Source organism: Tursiops truncatus, chromosome 8, assembly GCF_011762595.2.
Source record: "Tursiops truncatus isolate mTurTru1 chromosome 8, mTurTru1.mat.Y, whole genome shotgun sequence".
Lineage (NCBI taxonomy): Eukaryota > Metazoa > Chordata > Mammalia > Artiodactyla > Delphinidae > Tursiops > Tursiops truncatus.
Genome location: NC_047041.1, coordinates 91,899,912 through 91,918,757, shown reverse-complemented (window position 1 = coordinate 91,918,757; position 18,846 = coordinate 91,899,912). Strand labels below are relative to the sequence as shown.

At 35.6% G+C, this 18,846-nt stretch overlaps 1 protein-coding gene across 2 annotated transcripts in view; it reads right to left on the bottom strand.

The window, feature by feature from the left end:
* Nucleotides 1-2,061: 2,061 nt before the first annotated feature.
* Nucleotides 2,062-18,846, bottom strand: part of API5 (apoptosis inhibitor 5) — a 37,090-nt gene continuing 20,305 nt past the window's right edge. The window contains exons 8-14 of one of the 2 annotated variants that reach the window (XM_019948331.3): nucleotides 18,651-18,740; nucleotides 14,025-14,206; nucleotides 12,648-12,741; nucleotides 11,764-11,820; nucleotides 9,344-9,420; nucleotides 8,684-8,820; nucleotides 2,062-4,200 (exon numbers count right to left, since the gene is read on the bottom strand). In XM_019948331.3, coding sequence (XP_019803890.1) covers nucleotides 4,118-4,200; nucleotides 8,684-8,820; nucleotides 9,344-9,420; nucleotides 11,764-11,820; nucleotides 12,648-12,741; nucleotides 14,025-14,206; nucleotides 18,651-18,740 — 720 coding nt within the window. In that variant the 3' untranslated portion in view covers nucleotides 2,062-4,117. The remainder of the gene's footprint in view (nucleotides 4,201-8,683; nucleotides 8,821-9,343; nucleotides 9,421-11,763; nucleotides 11,821-12,647; nucleotides 12,742-14,024; nucleotides 14,207-18,650; nucleotides 18,741-18,846) is intronic. The other variant, XM_019948332.3, reaches the window with a different exon arrangement.

Genomic DNA, 18,846 nt, shown 5'->3' with positions numbered 1-18,846 from the left:
TCATGTCAGCATTTAAAAAAAGACTTATCAAAATTGGTGAATTTTTGTGTAGCCATTTTAATATTGAAGTTGGAAGAAAAAAAGCAACATTTTTGGCATATCATGCTTTATTATGTCAATAAAGGAAAAAATGCAACCGAAACGCAAACAAAGATTCGTGCAGTGTATGGAGAAGGTGCTGTGACTGATTGAACGTGTCAAAAGTGGTTTGCGACGTTTCGTGCTGGAGATTTCTCGCTGGACGATGCTCCATGGTCAGGTAGACCAGTTACAGTTGATAGCGATCAAATCGAGACATTAATTGAGAACAATTAACGTTAAACCATGCAGGAGATAGCTGACATACTCAAAAAATCCAAATCAAGTGTTGAAAATCATTTGCACCAGCTTGGTTACGTGAATCGCTTTGATGTTTGGATTCCACATAAGCAAAACCTTCTGGACCGTATTTCCGCATGTGATTCTCTACTGAAACGTAATGAAAATGTTCCGTTTTTAAAACAAACTGTGATGGGCGATGAAAAGTGGATACTGTACAATAATGTGGAACGGAAGAGATCATGGGGCAAGCGAAATAAACCACCACCAACCACACCAAAGGCCGGTCTTCATCCAAAGGTGATGTGTATATGGTGGGATTGGGAGTCCTCTATTATGAGCTCCTTCTGGAAAACCAAGTGATTAATTCCAACAAGTACTGCTCCCAATTAGACCAACTGAAAGCAGCACCTGACAAAAAGCATCCAGAGCTAGTCAACAGAAAACGCATAAACTTCCATCAGGATAACATAAGTCTGCATGTTTCTTTGATGACCAGGCAAAAACTGTTACAGCTTGGCTGGGAAGTTCTGATTCGTCCGCTGTATTCACCAGCCATTGCACGTTCGGCTTTCCACTTATTTCGGTCTTTACAAAATTCTCTTAATGGAAAAAATTTCAATTCCCTGGAAGGCTGTATAAGGCACCTGGAACAATTCTTTGTTTCGAAAAGATAAAAAGTTTTGGGAATATGGAATTATGAAGTTGCCTGAAAAATGGCAGAAGGTAGTGGAATAAAAGGGTGAATACATTGTTCAATAAAGTTCTTGGTGAAAATGAAAAATGCCTTTTGTTTTTACTTAAAAACTGAAAGCAATTTTTGGCTAACCCAATATACAGTATAATTAGGATAGTATGTTAGAAGTTGGCAAATGCTCCAGAGAACATTGAGTAGGGTAAGTGGGTTCTGAAGTCTTGGCAGGGTAGAAAGGGGCATTGCGGTATTAAACAGGATTCTTGAGAAGGTGATCTTTGAGGAATCGAAGGGGTGGAGTCAGACAGGCAGATATGTGGCTAGAAGGAACAGCCAGTGCAGATTCTAAGGTAGGAGTGTGTCTTTGCCTAGCTGCATGAAGCTGACTGACTGGGGCAGAGCAGCAGCTGAGGTCAGAAACTTTTAAGCCATGGCAGTGTTTTTGATTTTTATTCTAAAACGAGGAGTCATTGAACAGCTTCAAGTAGAAGAGTGTATGTTTCTTTGCTGCTGTGTTTAGAACAGGCTATAGTCAAGTGTAATAGCTGGGAGATCAATCAGGAGGCTATTATGAAACTCCAGGCAAGAAAGGATGGACATAGACATTTGGCAGTCCTCAGCATGTAGATGGTATTACAGACATAGGACTGGATGTGATCACCAAGAGAATTTAGGTAACTTTTTCTGATCCATCCTTGGTGCTACTTCAGGAAAACAAATAAAGGCTGGGAGTCAAAATAAGAAGTTGCTTTACATAATAACTTGAGGGAAGAAATTATTTCATAATGATTTGGCAAGTATCTGATGTTTTGCTTTGACAGAAAGAACCAAATCCTTTTTTCAGAAGGGTATTAGCTTCTAAAAATAAATCCAAAAGGTTGAAAATGAAAGATAACTTGTAATACTGAACCCTTGAAAGCAGAGCAGTATTTTTTCCATCTTTATATTTTCATGGTCTAACACACTGTTTGGCACATGAGAAGCAATGAATAAATGTTTAATGAATATCCAGGAATCTGAAGTTATAATCGTAACACAAGACACAAAACAAAATTACAAAAGGAAATTTATTTCAAAAGCATAAGGGAACATTTACATTTGAACAAGGGGATATACAGGTGTCTTGCAAAAGAAAAAAAATTCGTGGCATGAAGTTTTTCGTTCAAAGTTTTACAACCTAAGTTGTGCACTATTGCCTTAGGAAAGGGAAGGGGAACAATGAGGTGGTAAAGGAAGGAACACAGTCAACTTAATATCAAACTTTAGAAAGTAAAGTCACTTCTGCTCAGCTTTGAGTTTACAAATATTAAAAAGAAAAAGAGGAAAAATTACACTTAATGTTCAAATTTATATAACTGTCCCAAAACAGCATCTATACTTGAAATGGCTTTAGGCCACTGGCTGATCTGCCGTTGAGGTCCAGGCTACCTGGTCACAGTTTTCAAATGGAAATTCCATGTTCCTGTGTCTGCTCAGATTCCAAGGGAGCTTAGGTTCAGCTCACTGTCTTTTGGAATGTTTAGAGATTATTGCCACCACTCCATAGTCAAGCTGACCAACTTCTTTTGCTCACTCGTATCATTCTAGTCTTCAAAAAATATTTTCCCCATATACATGTGCAGTAATTCTAACAAAGGGGTTTTGCCTATACCCCCAGTATAGAGGTAACAGTAATGAAGACACCTGTATTGGAATCACAAACTATGCCTCAAAAAAAAGGTCTAACTACTAGAAAATGTCACTCAGGCATTGGATTTGAATAGCAAACTTGGGGAGGGAAGATTAACTGTGGAACAAAAATATATGAAACATTCAAATGCAGAGCAAAGGGCCTATGCTACTAAAAATGCCCATGACATTAAACACTCCACAAACCCCCCATCTGTTGTTTTAACCTAAAGACTCTATTGACTAACTTATACAATAATTTTGATTAATAACCTGAGAAGTTAAAATCTTGAAAGTGGCAAAAGCAAACTGAGAGAGCATCCCTTACTTACTGGTATACCATGTTACCAAGTCACTTTTTCTGGGCTGCCCTGGTTATCAAATCCCCAAATTCTAAATTATTCTATCTCATCCTGTAGAAACCTATATGTACATCAGATTCAATATTCTGGCTGTATTTCTCCAACAGGGATCTCCAAATTTATCTTTGAAAATGCAGCCTTTGTTTATTTTTAGTTTTAAATAACAATAATCATGTAAGTGCAACTGACTCAAAAGCCCTCACTGCTGGAAGGAAAACCTAGATAACAAGTTAATAATGGATTCAGCCTCAAAAGGATAATCACCGTGTCAAAGACTACCCGTTCCTGGAATTTTAAAAAATGACTTATGTTGTGTAGTCAAGTTTCGCAGCATGCATATATATATATATATATACACACACACACATACACAGATATATGCTCATGTATGTATGTATATTATACATACACATTTCTATGCAAATAGTAAGATCCCATATTCAAAAATTTATATCACAACATATGGAGAAGAGTTAAGTAAGCAGTGCAAAGCAACTTACTTCCTCCTAAAAATGTAATGTCATTTCTACATTTTAAGAAAGCTGGTAAGTATTTTGCTTTACTGACAGAAGCCAGGAATGCTGCACCATTGCCTAGCGGCTTTATTAAATAACAATGAAAATAAAATGTTAAGACTGACCATTACTCTTCTCCATATGTTGGCTGGGGGCAAGACAGAGAGGACAGGAAAGTCAGTAACCTTTCAGAACTGATGATCTTTACCAGTTATCAGAACTAGACTGAATTTTATTACATTTTAGATTTGAATAGCTCTCAATAACAAATTATCAAGATGTTTAAAAGATTCACAATATGAAGTCTGAATAATGGTGATATTGCAAAAACAAGTCAAGATTGCAGACAAAGCATCCAAAAATATCGCTGTGGTTTTACCTTGGACACAACCATGGTCTATTACAAAAGTAGATCATACATACAAAGGTATAAAGAACATTAAGTTTTCAGCTGAAGGCAGCAGTCTTTTTAAAGGGACATCCCCGGCAATCCAATGAGTAGAGTAGTAGAATTTAAGTATATTAAGCTCAAGACAATGCTGAAGACTGTGACTTCTCATTCAGTAGAGTCTTCCCCGACTACGATTTCCTCGTGCTCCCCAACCTCGGCCACCTCTACTTCCCCTGAAGGCTCCTCTCTGCTCTACGAAAAAGCGAACAAGGGTTTAGGTCTTGTTCAGGACTTCACGGGACAGCACACACAGAAGTAATGTAGCTCGCAGCTCTGAATGCAGCAGTAGGCTCTATACAAACAGCATCGGTATTCTGCTAGTCCATCTACAAATTCAGTCTTCACATAAAACCAGGGCATCATATACGCCAAAGCACATAACACAAGGTGCCTACATTCACAGTAGGTACTCAATTAAATGTATCCCATTAATAAAGATATTTCAAGGTGACAATGTTATAACTACATTGTTAGTTCTTTATTTTGGGGTCTATCACTACCAAAGATAATTAACACAACTAGAAAAATTTCTATACTTAATATGGAATTAAAGCCACTGGCCTTCAAAAGTTAGTGCCATATATGTAAAATATCTTAGACTATCAATGATCAATTCTGAAAAATCAGGCTAGAATGAAAAATGTACCTTTCAAATGCAACAAACAGGCAATTTGTTTTGCTCACCATATTTCAAAATAATGTTGATACAAATTCCGACGGCCTTCCTCACTGCTTTTTCAGCTATGTATGAGCTGCTCAGAGTGCTGCCAAAAAGGTGATATGTATATATTACAGTGTTTGGGTTACTGATGTAAATTAAGGATATCTTTTGCTGAAAAATCAAGTTACTTGTGTCATATGGTAGATTGAGTCCTTGATTTATTGGTCAGTCTGTTTTACAGCTCCAGAGAAATATTCCTCAAAGGAGTCTTTCCAGTGAAGAAAACTGATTGACGTTATCAGCAAGGCAGGACTTCTCATCATGTATAAGTTAGTCTCAAACTTCTAATTCTGGAGATAGAATCTCCTCATTGGAACTTTTCAAACTTCCTCATTGCAGCAATCTTGTTAGGAGCAATAAAAAGAATCTGGTGTTGCCATTTTTGATCCATAATACTGGAGGCTTGAAAAATTCCTATCAAGTCAGTGTTGCAATCCATTTTTTGCCATTATGGCTAGAAATATAGTTACTGTATTTGGGTGATGTTTTGATTTCTTCTTTTTTTTTTTTCCCTCCAGAAACTCTTGAGTTAGAAAACTAACTAGACCTTTCCCCAGCTTAGCCAACATTTACCTGTGTAACAGAACAGAATCTGATTCAAAGTCACCTCTCATGTCATGACACATTTTTCTAAGTTGATTGGTATGCAAACTGTTTAAACGAAACCATCGTGAGCCAACACGTTCAGAAAATCAGAGGTCGTCTGTGGGTAAGATACTCCCAGTGATAGATGCAATGACTGTGGTGCATTCTGGGAGCATAGCAACCTTAATACAGCAACTTCTTGATGCTGTAACTCCTGCATTTTTGACTGTTTAAGACTTGGCTTTACCCATGCAGATGTCTGCATATTTTCCCCCTATCATACTCATTATATAACCTTCATTTCTCAGTTTACATCGACACACTTAACAAATCAACACCCCCATAGCTATCATTATTAGCTATAAGCTAACAGACTACTAAAATCTACCCTTTCAATTGTTTTTCAATCAATTTTAATATGAAGAACTCAGTTACCCTCAATTGTTCAGTATATCTAATAAGTATATTAAAAACATAGTATGAAGGTATTATTTGCTGTGATTATCTTTTCTATATTGGCTATTTCTTTCTGATCTGCAACCGAGGCAGCCATTTCTACAGTACAGGGAGTCACCAAACTTTCTTTTTTCTTCATCCTGAGGGACTATTCTGCACTTTAATGATCTTTTCAATGGTTTCAAGCTTACTAACACTGCTTACAGTTAAAATTATACTTTAAAAATTATTTTTATATTCTAAAAAGGTAAAAGTTGAAGGATACAAGTCACAAAACGTAGAATTAGTACTTGTGGGTTACCAGGGAACTCTGTTCCGCATGAAGGAAAACTAAACATGCGTATATGTTTGCAAATAATTTGACTGAAAATGCACCAGGAAGCTGAACTAAGTTATGGGAACAAATGCCATTTGATAAAGCAAATAACAGAGACATTGGTTAGTAAAGTGATAAACTTGGATAAGGAAAGAAGTCTAAGTATGCCTACATGGACTCAAAGAACAATCACAAATTCTGGCTCCTTCTCTGTAGTGAACAAGTTCAGGCCCATGACACTGGCACAATCTATTTTCTTTGCAGTAGACTTGTTCACTGTAATAAGAGCGATATTAGTATTACCTGGTTCCCTATAACACAAAAGGAGTAAATTTCCCAACCCTTCAGTGTGTATGACTCTTCAAAAACAAAACAAAAAACCCCCCATGCAACCAAGTCTTCCTTGGGAAAATAAAATTGAGCTTGGCTGATATAGAGAAGTGGAATTATGATGTTTTTGCCAAATGTGGGTAATAAAATCTATGTATTAAAGACTCAAGAACACAAAACATTTTTTCCCTCCAACTTTGAGACAACTCTGACATCCCAGGAAAAAAAATCCAACAGTTTCTCCTTCTTCCTGACCCACTGTCAGTTCCCTAAGGAAAGGACATAAAAAAGGTAGAAAAAATTTGAGGTAGATTGGTCCACCAATTCTCATCTATAGTACCAAGAACGGTTTTCAACCGAATGGGTGAAAGAAATCCAGGGAAACTCTCTGAATTGTTACTATGAGAATACTTACAATCTGACACATTCAACTCCCCAAAATAAAAGTACTAGCAGAAATTTTGTTCCTACTTTCCAATAAGAACAATCAGAGTTTAGTTTGCTTTGTAATTCAATTTATGACAAGCACTCCAATTACAAGGTTCACCCCTATAGGAATATTAAAGTACAAGAATACCAGACACAAAAGACAACAGTTTTGTCTGTTCTGCCATTCTGTTACTTTGACGACTATGGAACAACTCAGGTTGTGACTCCTGGATTTTTTTTTTTCTTGGCTGCACTGTGCAGCTTGTGGGCTCTTAGTTCCCTGACCAGGGATCGAACCCCCCGGCAGTGAAAGTGTGGAATCCTAACCACTGGACTGCCAGGGAATTCCCTGGATATTTGTCCTGAGTAAAACTGCTTATTTTTTTCACATTGATAATTTTTTAAAAATCACATACAACCTAAGGCTTTGCATTTTCCACATCTCTTTTCCACATGCATCACATCATCTGATTCTCCCTATCAGGCAGGTAATGAATTTCACAGGGCAAAATGCTTACGAAAATTCAGAGTAACTGACTTGCTTAAGTGAAAATAAATACAATTTAATTCTCTACGTATTGCCATACCTCTTGATTACTTTCATCTATATCAAATGAAGATAGTATCTGAGAGAACAGTTGATTTTAAGAATGGTTTTGATAAACACCACATTAAATCATACAAATGACAGAGGACAATATTTCGTGCAATGAAGTAACAGCATCGTTTCCATTTAAAAAATGCTTTTGCAAATATTTTTTGAAGTTTTTAAGCTCTATGTTATCCCTTTATTTCAGGTAGGAAAAGAAGCTAAGAGATGCACATTTACTTATTATTATGTAAGTAAAAGAGTTCAGTGATCTTTTCTACACTAAAGTTGCCTCAAAGAGTCTGACTGGAGTAGAAGGGTTCATTTCACAATCTAAAATTGCCTTTCTATAATCTGTTTGCTCAGATATTAGAGGAATTTAGCTATCGTAGGAGGAATTTACTTAACGTCACAATCATCTCACCCTGGAAACAATTATAGAGAGCATATTCTTCAGAATGTACTTTTTTGGGAATAATTACTGCAGAATCAATTCTGCTTGGTAACCAAAACCAATCACAAGTATGTTTGGTTTTGAATATTAAACTTGGTCTTCTTAAGCAAGATTAAGAATCTGAGTCAGTGAAATTTTTGTCCATTTTTGTTTATAAGCCAGTGAGACAAACTTCACTTCTGATTCAACAGTCCTGGGAGAGACTGGACTAGTGGGAAGCTCTCCTTGCACTAATGTCTAAAGTTGAAAGGAGGACTGCACTCTGGGTAGTGGGGGAGACTGCAACAGGACACATCTTCTTTGCTAGATGATGCTTTAACATCTCACTCTACCTTCTAGAACTTCTCCTTTTGAAGTAGTGCAGAAGATGGGAGGACAAGCAGTAGGCTGACTAAGGCCAAGAAGGATCATTAATACCACATCTGCCAAGAATGGAAGCTATATACATTCTTGAGGGAGAATGCACAAAATGTCTTGCCTTGAAGCTAAAACAGGGAAAACCAGGAATAGATGGTTCATGCCATCTTCCTTCCTTTTTTTTTCTGTTGGCTCCTCTGAATACAAGAGGCACATTTTTCAGGTTCTCAGTGTTACATGCTCAATTCAGTGAGCCCACAAGGGTGAGTCAGAAAGGAATGGGTTAAGTTGTTTCCCCAACAGTTCAGGTTCCCCAAACTAACTCGAAAAGTCACCTGAAAGAACTATGATAGTCTATTTAATTAGTAATTAAAATCAAGTACAACACAATTTCTGCCTAATCTCTCATATTGCTTGTACCCAAACGGAAACGCTCACCATAATTAAAGTTGCCCAAATTGCTGCTATATTTCCCACTAGGAGGATTATAAATCTGCCTGGCATCCCTTTTTGGTCCTGCTGAAGATTTCTTGGGTGGTGAGCCTGAAGTTGTATCTTCATTGGCTCTCTTTTGCCTATAATGGTAGGAAGAACAGCAATTAAAAAAAATTCTTTTATACCAGAGGCTATCAATATATTTATTATATCTGTTACAAAAGACATCCAAAAGATGACAGTCACATCAGAAAAAAGGAAATAACATTCTGATGTCATCAAATTAACTGTGCTTTAGTTATGCAGACATTGTCAGAGGGGCATTTACAAGGCTTTACAACAATCTGAAATATGTAGCTTCACAGATTATACACAAGTGACTCATTTTATAAAACTTGTCAGGAAAGTCTTATTAAGTTACAGCAATACGGACAAAAGCTTGAAAATTCCAGAGTTGTATTCTACCAGTTTATTTTATAAATACTAGATTAGATTTTATATTTTAAGGCATGCTTTTAATAATCATAGTTTAACATCTTATTAAGAATCGTTTAACTAATAACGTACCATTTTGTACAGGAAATGTAAAATCTGAATTCAGATTTTTTCGTATTTGTAAATCAAATATTAGAACACTTTAATCCCTTTAAATATGTTTCTTACCCAATTTCAACCTTCTGTACAGGTTTCCAGGATAATGTTACTGTGCTCTTATAAGAAGGAGGAATGTGGAAGAGATCCTGAAGAGAAAAAATTAGAGATTTCTAATGTGTTTGGTGGTGCGGGGAGTGGTGGTAAGGGTAGGAAACAGGGAGACACATTTTAATTTTTGGACGGGAAACTAATTTATCCTTCTTGCTTTTGTGCTGATGACTAAAATAATAACCTAAAAAATAAACTGCAAGAGAAAAGTAAACAAGGACAATTTTGTTTACAAATTACATCTACTACTTCAATGTTATTTTGCACACATCACTTAAGAAACTGCAGCTAACTTTTTTCAAATGTCATTTCAAGTTATAGGACAAAAATATCAATATTTATCAACTTTAATCAAATCCACAAGTAGTTTCTTTTGCACAGGAGCAGTCACTGACGTGCTTTAAGGAAGATACAATGGTGCACTCTACATTTGCTTTTGCAGGTTTTTAAGTGGTTCAAAACTAGAACAAAACTAAAGGTCTGGCTAATCATGTTTTTCTTCCCCTCAAATATCTATATATTACCAATAAGGAAAAAACCCACAAGATTTAAGTACTAAATTATTAATATAAGGTAATGCAAATATTTGCTGAATTTAAATGTTAACATAATCTAGAACTGAAATAATCTAACCTCATAATACCCTCAAAACTATGAATGAATTTCTAAATATATTTATTCTTGGTATTTTACCTAACATTTCTTACCAGTTTTACTCTAATTTTTATATACAGGCAAAATCTGATAAAAGTAAACTAAGTTTCTTTCACAGTTAAAATGAATATGTGAATAAAAATCACCTCCTACTATATAAAACTTAAGTCCAGGGTACCAGATAAATGCAGGGAATTAGCCAATATAAAGTCCTTTGAAACAAAAATGCTTGAGGTTTCTAGCTGGAGTGATTTAGCATATAATAATGTTATTTATTAAGAAAGTGTCAACAGGAAGAAGAAGGGGGAAGTCTTCAATTTTAAACATGTTAAATCTCAGGTGACAATGGGAAACTGGAGTATAGTTTGTGGATTCACTGAAATAGAAGTGAAGGTAAATTTTGGAATTAGATGCGTCTGGTTAGGTAGGAACTAAAGATGGCAAGCAGATGCCATGGATGGACCAAAGCACACCAGTTTTTCTTGTGATTTCCCTAAAACAAAGAATTATGTCATATTAAAAAAATATTTCAGAATTTTTTGGTCAGGTACCCTACACATTGGTTGCTGACCCTATTCATCATTCTTCCCCATGCAACTTCCTACTGCAGTCATCTTCAAATCACTATGGTTTCCTGAACAGGAAACTGTCTCATCTCCATGTGTTGGGTCATAGTATTTGCTAAGTTTAAAATGTTCTTAACATCATAGTATATCTTCAACTTTGACTTATAGCATCAGTTCAAATAAAGTCAAATCTCACATTTTAATGTATTAATCCACCATTTGAAATTATTTATATTTAAGATTTGAAATAAATGGTGGCTATGATAAAAATTTTCTTTGAGATGTGAGTCAGTATTCTTACCTCTTCTGTTGTTAATGCCTTTTCACTTTTCCTGTTGGCAATGATACTCATCCCTCAATGTCTCACTGTTTTCTCTGAAAAGCTTCCCTTTCTCTTCTGATAAAAAGTAAGTATTCCATGGGATTTTTACCAGATTAGTTTTAAGGCATATCACTAGCCCTGATTTTGCTGCTGTTAAGCTTTGTGCTATAAGTGTTACAAATATTTCTTTCTCCCATCTGGCTACAATACTATCAACTTATAACAGTACTGTTAACTTACAGTATCAAATGATGGCTACTTTGTTGTGATTCCTTTTTTGTTCTCTCAGGTCATTAGTTTTTTGTTTAGGCTAACAGATACTTGGGGAGGGTAAACAGAACTGAAGGATATTTATGGCTTAATGGTAAGTATAGAAAACTCTCAATTTATTACATAGACAAGTTAACAGAAAAGACCACAGGACAACATTTCATGTGCCACATAAGACTGTTCATTCTTAGTGTAAGCAAAGCAGGGTATTATTGGTCATTCAAAAGGACCCGATAGTATTAAGACTACAAGAACTTAAGTCAGTGAAATTTCTGAGTCTAAATGTATCTGCTCCAATGCTCTGGGTCAGAAAAACTCTGCATGCCTCCCTTTCTTTGCAGTATCTTCTGCAATAACTTTTAAATAAATAAAACAATGTATTATTCTATAATAGCTACAAAAACATCACTCGGTGTTATAAAAGGCATAAAGCTTTAAAAGGCCAAACGTCTGGAATGTAATGGCATCTCTCCTTAACCAGTACCATTGCAGACATAAAGACATACGGAAAACCTCTTGCACTAACTTTCTAGCTGGCTGGGATGACTTGATAAGAAAGGAAGACTTACCTTGATTAAAACATTGATATTATTTGTTATTTTCAATGCAACAACTTTAATCTTGTTCTGCAAAAGGAAAACAAAATTAAATTAAAATGCCAATAACTTTCATGATGTATATTTCATTCCCGTATAGAACTTGAATAATTCCACTTCTCTTTCAGAATCATTTCTACAGTTAGAGAATTCCTTGGTTTATATTTACTGATAATGCTCAATCCTATTTCTTGACTCTAAAACAAGTGTAGAGATGGCAAAGAAAGCAAATAATCTTTATCTTCCCTTGACAGGTTAGAAGTGTTATATCTACAATTTACTTGAAAAACGAGTAGGGGACAGATCATGGGCACATAGCAGTTGTTTTAAAAAAATATCAGTTTATGTTACAGGAAGACACAATGAAAACTTAAAATATTTCATTAGGACCAAAATGAAGATTGATCAAAATAGATGAGATCAGAGAAAACCAAAAATCCCAACATAAACACATATAGTTTGGTATAGAATTGGCAGTTTAATATTTTTTTCTAATGTAAACTAATATTTGGGCTTCAAAAAGGTGAAATTAAAAATATCACAATTGCTAATCAAATATTTAAACAAAATATGCTGCTAATGAGACCCTAGTGAAAGACTGGTATGCATCAACATTTGATAACATTGTTCACAAACACTGGAAACATTCAAGACATTTCAACAATGATAAAGTTATCTATATAACTTAGCATATAACTAAATATGTAGTCTTCTAACATTGTATCTTCAACTTAGAGTTGTATCATCCTTCAAATAAAGTCGAATGTTACATTTCAATATATGAATTCAGTCTGAATTTGTAATAAATGGTGGCTATCATAAAAATTTCCCAACAAGATGTAACTGAGTATTCTTACCTCTTCTGTTTTTAAGGCCTCGCCTGTTTTACCCTGGAGAGCCAAGCGAAGTTGTCTGATATACACCTGCAGGCCCCGTGCAAAGTACTGCAGCCTAAATGAAGAAGTATTTGCTAATTAAGAAATCATCACTTCAACTTTGCTTTTATACCTCAACTGTGTTTTTAAATTCAAAGAATACTATAGCTAAATGGCCTTTACCAATAAAGAGTAAATTTTGAGGGGAACTTTCTTTTAATTATCAATGTATGATCATAAGAGATACACAAATAAGTAAAATAAAAGCAGTTTTTCTTCGTCAAAAATTGGAATAGATCCACACTCAACCTGGCAAGGGAAACACTTCTGGCACTGTGCTAAGGAAGCTTGTTATGTTAACCTGCAAGGTATGTGTCTAAATTAGAAACAACCAGGAGCCAGTGACTAGAATCAGGTGGCCTGGGTTCTTCTCTTCCACTAGCCAAATGAAGGTCAAGTGACACAGACAAGTCACTTAATCTCTATGTTTACCTGCTAAGGAGGGACAGTGTTTGACCCATTTGCACCTAAGGGTCCAGTTTAAAAATAAAACAAAACTGCAGATTTTGTGAAGGATGTTGAGTAATCTCTTTTTCAAATTTGTTCCCAGTTAATATGTGAAGAAAGGTGGTACCGTAACTCCATCCTGCCGACTTCTAGGAACTCTACTTAACAACGTGGCATCGCTGTTTTTTTCACTTTCAGAGTAATTTCCTAAGATGCCTGCTTCTGGTCAAACATTTCACCAAGTATTAAACCTCTGCCTTACCAAAGCATAGAGGACAATAACAGATGATACAGTGGCCAAGCATCTCAAAACTTAAGATGTGAATTTGTTCATGCAATGATTTAATACAAAGTATCATCAGGAAAATGACTTATATTGATTTCTCCAGTGCTGCTCCTCCAGCTGCACTGTAAGATATTAATAACACTATAAGATAGTAATAGCAGATACAGTTTACTGAATACCCACTATGTGCCAGGCATTGTGCTTAAAGCTTTTCATCCATTGTCTCATTTAATTCTCACAACTCTATAAGGCAGGTACTATTATCAATAAATTTAACAGCTGAGGACAATTTGGGGTGTTAGAGAGGTTAGGGAACCTGCCCAAGATCATGAAGCAAGTAGGGAGAGCCAGAGTCCATTTTTGAGAAAGGTCATCTTCTCCCATGCATTTGCTATGCCACAATAGTTGTATGTTTATATACACTCCTGTTTTGTAGATCTTCCATTCTTTTGCACTGCAGTAAGGCAGGGTGGGGAAAAAGCTCTTATAAAATGAAAACAAAATCTAGGGAGCTTCAAGATAGCTTTCACCTTTGTCAAAGACTGGCCACTTCAACCATACATCACCTTATTTTGAAATCTTTGAGCTTTTCTGCATTCAGCTTGGCTGTTAAGAAATCTGGAAGTTTTCGGCCCAACTGGTGAAAGCTATACAACAAACATTCCACATAACTGAACTGCAGCTTGGGTTCTTCATTACCAGCGTTCTCCCCGTTTTCCGCTTCTTCTGGAGGGAGAGGCATATACTCCTAAGAGATGAAAATAGAGAGATGTATGCAATCTGCTCTAGACACTCTAATTATAAGCATATACTCACGTAATTATAAGGCACGCTTTGAAGACATGAAGCATTAAAAACTGCCAAGATCAGAAATTTAAGTAAGATATCCCTTTTACATATTGGATCAATAACCCAGCCTGTCAACATTCTATATTAACCTATAGTATAGCTGCTACTACTACTACCACTACTAATGACAGTGAAAGTGACTAATATTTATTAGGTACTAGGCAGATGAACAAACTGAAGTTCTGAGAGCTTAGGTAAGTTTCCCAAAGTTAATAAGCTGAAGAGACAGGATTCAACCTGGGTTTGACATCAAAAGCTGATGTTCTTAAAAGAGTATGGAGGTTCCTTAAAAAACTAAAAATAGAGTTACCATATGATCCAACAATCCCACTCCTGGGCATATATCCAAAGAAAAATCTAAATCAAAAACATACATGCACCCCAATGTTCACAGCAGCACTATTTACAATAGCCAAGATATGGAAGCAACCTTAATGTCCATCAACAGATGAATGGGCAAAGATGTGGTATACATATATATGTACACACACACACATACACACAAACACAATGGAATACGACTCAGCCATAAAAATGGATGCAATAATGCCATTTGCAGCAACATGGATGGACCTAGAGATAATCATACCACATGAAGTATGTCAGACAGAAAAACAAATTATCTTATGTCACTTATATGTGGAATCTAAAATATGATACAAATGAACTAGTTACAAAACAGAAACAGACTCACAGGCATAGAAAATAAACTTATGGTTACCAAAGGGGAAAGGAGGGGGAGGGATAAAAAGGAGTTTGGGATTAGCAGATACAAACTACTATATATAAAATTAAGATAAACAGCAAGATCCTACCATATAGCACAGGGAACTATATTCAATATCTTATAATAAACCATAATGGAAAAGAATATGAAAAAGAATATATATAACTGGATCATTCTGCTGTACACCAGAAACTAATACAACATTGTAAATCAACTATACTTAAAACAAAAAAAAAGTTGATGCTCCTAGGAAAAATACTCCTAAAAGTTATATGGAACCAGAAAAGACCCCAAATAGCCAAAGAAATCCTGAGAAAGAACAAAGCAACAGGCATCACACTTCCTGATTTCAAGCTAGGCTATAAAGTTACAGTCATCAAAACAGTATAGTACTGGCATAAAAAAAGAGAAACAGACCAATGGAACAGAATCAAGAGCCCAGAAATACACCCAAGCATAGATGGTCAATTAATATTTGACAAGGGAGCCAAGAATATTCAATGGAGAAAAGACAGTCTCTTCAGTAGATGGTGCTGGGAAACTAGATATGTACATGTAAAAGAATGAAACTGGACCCGTATGTTACACCACTCACAAAAATTAACTTGAAATGGATTAAAGACTTAAGTGTAAGACCTGAAACCATGAAATTCCTAGAAGAAAACATAGGAATAAAGCTCCTTGATGTGGGTCATGGTAATGATTTTTTGGATATGACACCTAAATCACAAGCCACAAAATAAAAACAAATGGGACTACATCAAACTAAAAAGCTTCTATATAGCAAAGTGAAAAGATAACCTGTGAAACAGAAAAATATATTTGCAAACTATGTATCTGACAAAGGGTTAATATCCAAAATATATAAATACACATACAGCCCAACAGCAAAAAACCAAATAATCCAATCAAAAAATGTACAAAAGAACTTTAACAGACATTTCTCCAAAGAGATATACGAAAGGCCAACAAGCACATGAAAAGATGCTCAACATCACTAGTCATTAGGGAAATGCAAATTAAAACCACAATGAGATATTGGCTCATACCTGTTAGCATGGCCATCATCAAAAAGATAAAAGATAGGGGCAGTTTTGGAAGTTTTAGCCAAGGCAATCAGAGAAGGAAAAGAAATAAAAGGGATCCAAATCAGAAAAGAAAAAGTAAAACTTTCACTGTCTGCAGATGACATGATACTGTACATAGAGAATCCTAAAGATGCTACCAGAAAACTATTAGATCTAATCAATGAATTTCATAAAGTAGCAGAATACAAAATTAATGCACAGAAATCTCTTGCATTCCAAACACTAAAAACAAAAAATCTGAAAAAGAAATTAAGGAAACATTCCCATTTACCACTGCAACAAAAAGAATAAAATACCTAGGAATGAATCTACCTAAGGAGACAAAAGACCTGTATGCAGAAAACTATAAGACACTGATGAAAGAAATCAAAGATGATACAAACAGATGGAGAGATATACCATGTTCTTGGATTGGAAGAATCAACATTGTGAAAATGACTCTACTACCCAAAGCAAGCTACAGGTTCAATGCAATCCCTATCAAACTACCAATGGCATTGTTCACAGAACTAGAACAAAAAACTTTACAATTTGTATGGAAATGCAAAAGACACTGAATAGCCAAAGCAATCTTGAGAAAGAAAAATGGAGCTGGAGGAATCAGGCTCCCTGACTTCAGACTAAACTACAAAGCGACAGTAATCAAGACAGTATGGTACTGGCACAAAAACAGAAATATAGATCAACGGAACAGTACAGAAAGCCCAGAGATAAACCCAAACACATATGGTTCCCTTATCTTTGACAAAGGAGGCAAAAATATACAACAGAGAAAAGACAGCCTCTTCAATAAGTGGTGCTGGGAAAACTGGACAGCTACATGTAAAACAATGAAATCAGAACACTTCCTAATACTATACACAAAAATAAACTCAAAATGGATTAAAGACCTAAATGTAAGGCCAGATACTATAAAACTTAGAGGAAAACACAGGCAGAACAGTCTATGACATAAATCACAGCAAGATCCTTTTTGACCCACCTCCTAGAGTAACGGAAATAAAAACGAAAATAAACAAATGGGACCTAATGAAACTTAAAAGCTTTTGCACAGCAAAGGAAAACATAAGATGAAAAGACACCCCTCAGAATGGAAGAAAATATTTGCAAACAAATCAAATGACAAAGGATTAATCTCCAAAATATACAAGCAGCTCATGCAGCTCAACATCAAAAAAACAAACAACCCATCCAAAAATGGGCAGAAGACCTAAACAGACATTTCTCCAAAGACATACAGATTGCCAACAAACACATGAAAGAATGCTCAACGTCACTAATCATTAGAGAAATGCAAATCAAAACCACAATGAGGTATCACCTCACATCTGTCAGAATGGCCATCATCAAAAAAATCTACAAATAATAAATGCTGGAGAGGGTGTGGAGAAAAGGGAACTCTCTTGCACTGCTGGTGGGAATGTAAATTGATACAGCCACTATGGAGAACAGTATGGAGGTTCCTTAAAAAACTACAAATAGAACTACCATATGACCCAGCAATCCCACTACTGGGCATATACCCTGAGAAAACCATAATTCAAAAAGAGTCATGTACCACAATGTTCACTGCAGCACTATTTACAACAGCCAGGACATGGAAGCAACCTAAGTGTCCATCAACAGATGAATGGATAAAGGTGTGGCACATATATACAATGGAATATTACTCAGCCATAAAAATAAACGAAATTGAGTTACTTGTACTGAGGTGGATGGACCTAGATAGAGTCTGTCACACAAAGTGAAGTTAGCCAGAAAGAGAAAAACAAATATCACATACTAACGCATATATGTGGAATCCAGAAAAATGGTACAGATGAACCTATCTGTAGGGCAGGAATAGAGATGAAGAGGTAGAGAACGGACATGTGGACATGATGGCTAAGGGAAGGGTGGGACGAATTGGGAGATTAGGTTTGACATAAATAACACTACCATGTGTAAAAGAGATAGCTAGTGGGAACCTGCTGTATAGCACAGGGAGCTCAGCTCAGTGCTCTGTGATGACTGAAACAGGTGGGATGGGGGGCGTTGGCAGGAAGGTCCAAGAGTGAGGGGTTTTATGTATACATATAGCTTATTCACTTCATTGCACAGTGGAAACGAACACAACATTGTAAAGCAATTATACTCCAATTAAAAACTAAAAAAGATGGCTTATTTTCTCCACAATTATGATTAATGACTTTATTTCCAGGTTGCTAAAGCCATTTGGCCTTGAGCAGCAACCTTGATGGTGATCTGGTGCAAACATTTAAAATATTTTGATAAAGGAATAGCAGAAAGACTTACTATATAAATCCTGTATTATATTTTGTCTAAAGCATCAACAACAGAAGAAATGCGTAAGATTAAAACAGATTTTATTTTTAAAGTAGACGTGTTGTCTGAGCAGCTAACAACACTACAATTATTATCTAAATCATTTCAAAATCTGGTTCTCTATAATCTAGAAATTAATACTACACTATTAGACTTTGGGGCTCTATACTGACTATGCCATAAGGAAAGAAAAAAGTTCTTACCAATAACTTATCAAACAGTTTCCTTAAATTTGTTTCTAGCTTTTCCATGTCACCACAAAATGAACTCATTTCAGCCAACAGTTTCAATACCTAAAACACACAATTCACTGTTATTAGCATTCTTTTTGAATGAGCAAGGGTTATAAAATAATAATTATTCTACATAACTATTTAATACTGCTTATTTTTCAGTTAG